At 36.2% G+C, this 9,385-nt stretch overlaps 1 protein-coding gene across 1 annotated transcript in view; it reads left to right on the top strand.

Annotated features, from left to right (window-relative positions):
- Nucleotides 1-9,385, top strand: part of COMMD2 (COMM domain containing 2) — a 15,047-nt gene that overhangs the window by 1,848 nt on the left and 3,814 nt on the right. The window contains exons 3-4 of the mRNA XM_008583254.1: nt 185-267; nt 822-995. Coding sequence (XP_008581476.1) covers nt 185-267; nt 822-995 — 257 coding nt within the window. The remainder of the gene's footprint in view (nt 1-184; nt 268-821; nt 996-9,385) is intronic.

The raw sequence follows: 9,385 nt of genomic DNA, 5'->3' as shown, positions 1-9,385 counted from the left end.
GTATGTGGGATCCGAACCCTCGGGCGGGAGCACCGCCGCGCTTCCCAAGCGGCGCACTATCCAGTGCGCCACTGGGCCAGCCCGATAATATTTATTTTTAATTAACAGTTTGAATCAAAGGGTAATTGAGCGGAAGCATAAATATCACACAGTGATTTATTTGCTCATTTTTTATCTTTCTCAGGAAAACTCAATGTGAGTAGCGACACTGTCCAGCATGGTGTGGAAGGGTTAACATATCTCCTCACTGAAAGCTCAAAGCTCATGGTAAGGGCTTCTGTGGACTGTTTTTGTATTACTTGGATTCTTAAGAAAGGGCCAGTGTACTCTACATAATAGTCCTGGCAGGTACCTGCATATTGTAGTAATTGAATGATTTATAATCGATTTTGTAAAAACATACCTAATAGTATGACTGTATCATTACCTGCTAGTATGAATACCTCTTACTTGTATAAATTAGAGTTGCCTCTAATTCTACATGTTGTAAACCATATGCCGTAGTCTGTATCCTAGGAGGAGGGAGAATCAAATGATTTATTTTTTTCTATATCAGCAGCATCTGGATTGATGGAGAATAGGAAGGAAAACTGGGCATCTTAACAATTCTTTCCTTTTTATACTTCAATAAAGTATTTTTATGTATCAGTAACTCAGATTTTAGAATAGTGAGCAATGGTTGTCTTTAACTATAAGGAATGTTTCTTTTACTCAACAGCAAGGAATTAGGGGATATCATATTCTTTTGTATATACAAGTGTTTTAGCATTTACTAGACAAAGATAGATTTTGATATTCTGTTAAACTCAATTTGCTTTTAGATTTCTGAACTGGATTTCCAAGACTCTGTTTTTGTTCTGGGATTCTCTGAAGAATTGAACAAATTGTTGCTTCAGCTTTATCTGGACAACAGAAGGGAGATCAGGACTATTCTGAGTGAATTGGCACCCGACCTTCCCAGTTACCACAGCCTTGAATGGCGACTAGATGTACAGGTATGGCTTTTTTTTTCTTTTCTTTTTTTTTTTAACCTGACATAGAATATAAGAATTATTTTAGATTTGTTTCTTGCTTTTTGTATTCTTTACCCTCTTAAACAAGCTCTGATTTCAGACTTTGGTTTTTTAGTGTTCGTTTTCAGACTGTTTCACAAATAATTCATTTTCTTTTATTTTTAATGTGTTCAAATCAGTTTAATTTGCAAAGTTTGTAAAAACTTGGTTATTTTGGGAAAAGACATGATTATGCAGATTTTTTAGATGGTGCTTAGATTTTTAGAAACTTTTCTCTGTAAGTATAACACACATATAGGAAAGTGCACAGGTCATTATACAGCTCAATGAATTATTACATGATGAAAACACCCACAAAACTGACACTTAATCATGATGGGCACCCCAGACACATCATCCTTGTCTCCTACCAATTACTGCCCCTTTCCCCTTTTCCAGAGGTAACCAGCATCCTGACTTCAAACACATACATCACTTTTGCCTGCTTTTTAGCTTTCTGTATATGGAATGATTGATAAATATTCTTTTGTGTCTGGCTTCTTTTACACAATGTTATTTTTGTGAGATTCATCTTTCAGTTGTTTTTAAAGCCACGTAAATAAGCAAAAGAGAGTTTTTGGGCCATTGCATGTATCCCTTTATTAAACAGTGAGAGATGAGTGAATAGATATTTACTGAATGTCATTCATTTGCTGATTAGAGCTGTATTAAATGCTTTAGGACCGAAAAGAAGTGTTAAGATACTTTCTGAGCTGGAAAAGATGTTATCTAGTTAGGAATATTAGGTGTTCTCAAGATAATTAGTAATTAAAGATAGTTATAAAATAAGATTCTGGAGAGGACACAAGAATGCAGTTGTATAAATGAAGGTGCCTACTGAATGTTTGAAAAAAGTTATTAGGTGTTCTCAAGATAATTAGTAATTAAAGATAGTTATAAAATAAGATTCTGGAGAGGAAACAAGAATGCAGTTGTATAAATGAAGGTGCCTACTGAGTGTTTGAAAAAAGTACTCATGTAGTTCCGTGTGTGCTGGCATGATCCAGAAAAGTGTCAACAAAAGGTGAAATTTCAGAAAGATGAATAGAGAAAACCAGGGTAAATATTCTTGGCAGAGGAGGCAGCATAAGTTTTAAAGGCCCACATGGGTATGGGAATGAGCATATAACTACGTGGTACAGTGCACTAGTTCTCAAACTTGACTTATTGGAATAACCCAGGAAGTTTTAAAAAAAAAATTCTGACGTCTGTTCCACGCCCAGAGATTCTGATTTATTGGTATGGGGTTTGGCCTGGGCATTAGGATTTTTGAAAGCTCCACTTTCACCCAGCCAATTCTAATGTGTGATAAAGTTTATGAACCACCGTTATAGTGGATTCTTCCTGATTTGAATGGAAGCAAGGTGGTCAAAATAGGTTACAGAAATTTAGTTAAGAGGAGCTTAGACCTGACATAACAGACAATAGGAAGCCCTTGTAGATCCAGAATATTAACCTTGGTTTTCTCTATTCACTCATTTATTGTTACCCTTGAGAGTAACATTAAAGCAGTCATTTAGGAAAGTTGATCTAGCATCCTTGGGCAGATCAAAGTGAAAGTGGGAATTAGAAGTATGGAGAACTTCAGGCTTTTACACTTTTTTTTTTCCACCTACATGAAATGCTTTTTCTGCCTTGCCACTATCTCTTGACTTTACTCTTTCTTATCCTTTTAAGTCTTAGTTTAAATCAGGGCACAGCAAACTATGGCTTATGGGCCAAATCTGGCTTGCTGCTTGTTTCTGTAAATAAAGTTTTGTTGGGACACAGACTTGCTCATTTGTTTACTTATTATCTATGGCTACTTTCAAAGTACAAGGGAAGGGTTAAGTAGTTGTGCCAGAAACTGTATGGTCTACGAAGCCTAAAATATTTATCATTTGGCTCTTTACAGAAAAAGTTTGCTGGCCTCTGCTTTAAATAATGCCTCCCTCCCTCTGGGAGAAATTTCCTATACTGCTAGATACAGTTAAATCTTGGTGGCATCTGTGTTTTCTTTTGCATGGCACTTGTGTTTCTTTTTTTTGGCAAGTCATCTCATGCATACATACCCGATTTCCTCAGTAAAGTGTAAACTCTGAAAAGTGGGGACTATGCTCATCTTATATATTGTCTTTCTTCAAAGCTTCAATATTTCCACCATGCTTCACACTCTTAGCTGTTGACTTTGCTTCCTGTTTGACTAAGAAAGGAGAAGCAATCAGAAGAGAACTCTCACGTGCTCCCGCTGCTACATCTGCCAACCTGCCCGCATCAGTACCTGCTTGCTCTGCCTTCTCTCCTGTTGTTCTTGATGAAGTGTCCATGCTCCTATCTCTCTGTAGGCAAGCTCTTCCCTTGTACACATTAGTCCATTCCTATATGCCCATGAGGACTTAGTTCCAGCAATTGTTCCCTCTCTTTCTTACACGATACTTTATTTGCCTCTGTACTGAATCATTCCCTTCAGCACACAGTCAGAAATCCAGTCCTATCCATATAACCCTCCTACTGTCACCCCATTTTTTGCTTCCCTTTTCACCAAAACTTGGAAGAGTTATTTCTCTATCTATACTGATTCTCTCTCGAACCCACTCTAATGAGGCTTCATCATAACCATTCTACAAGCATAACTTAATCAAGTTTATCACTTTTTTAGTCTTTCTGCCATTCTATTTTTAGCAGCATTTATCACAGTTCATCATCCTACTTGAAATACTTTCTTCAGTTGCTTTCTGGGAAATTACTCCCTTTGGTTCTCATCCAACTTCACAGGCCCCTCCTTCTCAGTCTCCTTTGATGATTCTCTCTCATCTCATCAACTTTTAAACAGTGGAATGCCCCAAAGGTCAATTCTCAGTCTTCATACCTTTTCCACTTGTATTCCCTAGCTGACCTCATCTTATCTGATGGCTTTAAATACTCCCTGTGTACTCAGGATTCCCAAATTTATATCTTTAGCCTAGGCCTATCCCCCAAACTACAGAGTCATACACTTGAAGCCAACTTGACATCTCCCCTTGGGTGTTTGATAAACATTCAAATGCAGTGTATCCAACACTGAATCATGCATTCCTCACTCCTCCCTCCCCACACTGCCCCTTCCATAGTCTCCCCGTCTCAGTAGACAGTGAGTCTCTTCTTTGAATTGCTCAGGCCTGAAACACTTGGAATCATCCTTGGTTCCTGTGTTAGTCCTTTTCTGTTGCTTATAACGGAATACCTGAAACTGGGTAATTTATAAAGAAATGAAATTTGTTTCTTACAGTTTGAAGGCTGAGAAGTCCATGGTCCAGAGGGCCTTCGGGTGAGGGAATTCTAGGTGGGAATTCTGTACAGGGTCCTGTGGCAATGCAGGGTATCACATGACAAGAATGGCATGAGCAAAAGAGCTAACCTCACTTGCTCTCCTTATAAAGCCATCAGAACCATACCCATGACAATCCATTAAATCATCTACCTTTTGCTCCATAAATAATCCATTCACAAGAGCACTGTCCTCATGATCCAATCACTTCTCAGAGGCCCCACCTTCTACCACCATATTGGGGGTTAAGATCCAACATGAGCTTGCAGGGGCATTCAAACCACAGCAAGTCCTCTTCTTACCTTTTGTCTAATCCATCTGTAAAGCAGTTTCTTCCTCGAAAAGATAACTGCAACCTGATCTCTTCCCTTCCACTGAAAAAAATTGGTAGATTTCACATCAAAATTATAATTTCTCCAAACTCTTGAAAAATTAGAAGTCCAGGCAACACTAGAGCCACATTTCTACATGCCATTAATAAGTTCAAGATACACTGAATTTAAGGTGATGACAGTTTATATAAATTTTAATCTCTATAGTAGCTGAGGACGTGGGCCTAGAACTTGCAGGCAAGATTAGATCAAACCACAAATGAGAATGATTTCTCTGATGGCTGTACCAAATCTTACTGGTTACTTATGGTTAATAGAAAGTAAAGCCAGCGATTAAACTAAGTGTGGTTTCAGGAAATAACAACCAGTGTTATTATTAGTAACACTGGAAAATATTATTCCAGGAAAACATTATTCAGGAAATAATAACCAGTGTTAGGTTGTGCCTAACAACCAGCTAGGCACAACACAGTGTCACTGAAAGAACAACATTTAAGAATGGAGGGATCATTTAGGGTGTCAGAGTTGAGAAGACTTCTGACCAAATCCCAAAGCCTTAGGATTTGGTCAGAAAACAAATGCACATGTCATACTACATCGTCAAGTTTTACACTTGGGATGGGATGGCTGGCTTAGAGAAAGAGGGTATTCCATTGTCATGAGCATCCTTAGGTATGTGTAGGTACCCATAGAAAACATAACTTCTTATGTCCCATTCATCCATTCATGGTTCTATAAATCTGTTCAGTCATCAAACCATTCATTGAATGTCTGGTGTGTGCCAGGCCTTGTGGACATAGCAATGAAAGGACCATAATACTTGCCTTTAAGTCCTCACAGTCTTACAGAAAGAGATCAAAAAATAAAACAAAAATGAGCAATTACAATCAAGTGTGATGAAGTGCTTGACTAAGCTTGAACACAGGATATGGTATAAACCAGACTGTGGGCTCCATGATGGCAGGTACTATGTCGTTTACTCCTCTGTCCTCAGCACAATACCTGACACATAATAGGCTTCAGTGCTGATTAGAAAGAGTGGATGGGACAGGGGGACATAGCAGATTCTTAAATTATTCATCAAATATTTCTTGTACACTTAACATGTGCCAGGTATTATGGATACAGCAAAAGACCAGACACAGTTCATGTTCTGGGGGACACCATAAGCAGCAAGTCATACAGGAGGAGGAGGAGATCACCATGGTTAATCCTTTATTTTTATGTCGTTTCTTTAAAACCAGGTGGAGATGTGGGGATGGTCATGCTTATGTGGTGTTTGGCAGTAGTTTATCTTAGTTTACTTCTCTCTTGTGTGGGGCTGTCCTCTGACTTTTGGGGCCCAGAAGACCTTAACAGTCTTTTTTGGGCTTTATTGATTTGAGTTTTTCCATTATGAAGACATTTCTAGGAGTTAGAAATTAAGAATTTCTTAATTTTCTAAAATTAAACTTAAGGGAGCTCATTTACCCAATGAAATGAGTTTGAATTGCTGCGATACTGCAGGACTACTACAATTTAAGGTTGTGGTACACTAAGTAAATGTTACCACTTATGGTGAAGGGCTAAAAAAGCACTCAGAACTAATTGAGTTCCTGAGCTCATTAGCTGAAACTATTATAGAGGATTTTAACTCTGGTTGATTCTTCTGTTTATGGGAGGATGGCAAGTCAGATGAGACCAGCTAAGTGGCTAGGAAACTAGTAACAGGATATACTGCCTCTCATTTTTCAGTAACTGACTTGTCATAGAGACTGGTAGGGAATGGACAGTTACCGTCTAATTATTGTGCAGTTGCTTATGGGAAACAAATTAATCATCATAGTTTAGTTTCCAGTAGGATTATTTCCCCAAACTTAAATTACCAGCACAGTTGATGCCCTTGTTAATAGCATCAGTAAATTGTTTTTTGTTTTGGTTTTTTTTGGCAGCCGGCTGATATGGGGATCTGAACCCTTGACCTTGGTGTTACACAGTTTAACTAGCTGAGCTAACCAACCAGCCCCAGCATTAGTAAATTGAATGCATTTGAGACTGGTACAGGAGGATGTTACTTTTAAGGCTGGTCCATCTCCAACTGCATCAAAACAGTCTTTTCCTGTCCTACCCACATATTGTTTGCTGAGACCAAATAGAGGGCTGAATTCTTTTAGGAACTTTAGCTAAATGAAACATAATTTATGTATCCTGTTTCCTATATGATGTTTTTTTGCCAGCTTACTCTCTTCAGTGCCTTGAGATTTAGCCCTTCAGCTAAAAAAATTTTTTTTCTAATTTGCATTGACATTATGACATTTTAAAGTTGATGTTATTGTTGTTATGTTTACAGGGAGGTAAACAGAATTTTATTCCCAATAAAAAACAAGTTCATGTCAAGAGCTTTGTGGGCTACTGTTCTTTATCCTCTAGTACTGAGTGCTGTTCAACTTCTTTCTGAGAAAAAATTAGGTCTGATTACATCTTATTGGGTATTTGTTAGGTATCTTATATAATCTCATTTCTAGAATTTTTTAATGAATGCTATAAATATTTATCTGATTGGGTATTTGTTAGGTATCTTATATAATCTCATTTCTAGAATTTTTTAATGAATGCTATAGATATTTATCTGTAAAGATTTTTAATTTAGATAAAGATTTTTAATTTAGATAGGTTATCTAAAAATTAGTGCATAGACTGAGTGACTTTAGGTCTTTCAACAAAAATTCATGGCTTCATTACACACCAAGATATGAGGGTACTTCAAAAAGTTCATGGAAAGACTTGTTTTTCTTGTTTTCAATTCTGTTTTTCCACAAACTTTTTGAAGTACCCTGGTACATTCGATTTTTGTTTGTCAGTGCAGATGTAAGTGAAAAAACAAATATAAACAGCGTGTAATTGGATGAATAAGTAGTATTTTTAGTTATATTTATAGTTTGCATATCTGTCATATATATAATTTTCTGTAGTAGAGAAATGATCTTAAAGAGGTACTTTATCTTACAAGTATCTATTTTATGTTTGAGGACTAACTCACCCAAAGGGATTGACCTATTGTTTCCAGATTATTTGGGGACATTAAATTTCAGCCTTGAACCAGTATCTTGGGTTCTTTTGGAAGCCCAGACCACCTAGAACTATTTGGAAGAAGTTATTAGTTAGAATATTCTATGTTGTGGTATTAATTAATCCTGAAATCTCAGGTTTAGATATATTACTTAGTTGGAGGTCTTTTCAAGTTGGCTTCCTGTCCTTTCGACATGACTTCAGTAGTTTTTGATAACTTCCTTGCTTTTTTGTATAACAAGATGTTTCAGGCTCATCTTGTACAGTTCCTGTCCCAGACCTTGAATCAGCTGTTACTTCAAGGTGGTTCTGATTCCTTTTAATGGAGAATAGTCTTTAGAGATCACAATTGTGCTACGATTGAATGCCATTACTTTCAAGTTGGTCATTGTTTACAGTTTTGGGGTTGCTTGTTTTATGGTGATAGTACTTATTTTTAAAATTTTGGAATATGTTATATAAACAAAAAATTCTAGATGCCCAGTTTAAGGAATAATAATAAAACAAATACCACTACAGCCAATACCAAACTTAACAAGTAGAACAAGATCAGTGCCTTTGAATCATCAGTGTCTTCCCCCAGTTGTAACCCTCTCCCAGCTACAGAGAAAACCATTATCCTAAATTTTTGTTTGGTTTGGTTTGGTTTTTGGTGGCTGGGCCATATGGGGATCTGAATCCTTGACCTTGGTGTTACAACACCACACTCTAACCAACTGAACTAACTGGCCAGCCCCCATTATCCTGAATTTTCTGTTAACACTTTCTTTGTAGGTTTTTTGCATATATTTTTGTCACTAAACTGTGTATTTTTAAAATTTGCATGTTCTTCGGGAACTTGCTTTTTTGATTCAACATTTTCATGTTTCATCTACGATAATTCATGTTGCTATAATTCATTTCTTTTCACTGCTGTTTAGTAAAGCAGCTTATTGTATGAATATGCTGTTTATCCATTCTATTATTAATGAATACTTGAGATGTTTCTAATTTTTTGCTCTTGGAAACAAATAATGTTATGAATAAGTATATGTGCAAGAGTTTAAAGTATATACCTAGAACTGCTGGTAGCATATATTGTTTTCCAAGGATATTATTTCATCACTCTCTCCCCAGTGGACAAGTACCTTGCAATGCTTGATATGGACAAGTTTTTAATTTTTGCTAGTCTAATATATCTAAAATGATATCTCGTGGTTTTGTTGGCCATTTTTGTGATGTCTAATAAATTTGAACATATTTTTCTGTGTTTATCCATTTGTCTTCTTTTGTGAAATGCTTATTTAGATCCTCTGTACATTTTTCTCTTGGGTTTGGGAAGTTTTTTCCTTATTAAATCAAAGGAGATCATCATATGTTCAGCATACTAATCTTTTTTTTGGTTATATGTGTGTTGTAAAGTATTTTCTGTTTACAGATTTTTTTTTTTAACCATCTTTAGGTATCCTATGAAGAAAATTTATTAACTTTAATGTAGTTAAATTTATCACTTTTGCCTTTATGGTATGTTACTTTTATATCATGTTTAAGAAATCTTTCCATACCGTAAGGCTTCATATATATTTTCATTTTTTTTCTTTCCAAAGGTTTTAAAGTTTACTTTTCATTTTGAAGTCTGTGATTCATCTGAAATTTGATTTTTTTTTTTTTTTCCTTTTTGTCTTTTT

The sequence above is a fragment of the Galeopterus variegatus genome, unplaced genomic scaffold (genome assembly GCF_000696425.1).
Source record: "Galeopterus variegatus unplaced genomic scaffold, G_variegatus-3.0.2 Scaffold2870, whole genome shotgun sequence".
In the NCBI taxonomy this organism is placed as follows: Eukaryota; Metazoa; Chordata; class Mammalia; order Dermoptera; family Cynocephalidae; genus Galeopterus; species Galeopterus variegatus.
Note: the sequence above shows the minus strand (reverse complement) of the source record. Positions and strands in the feature narration are given on the sequence as shown.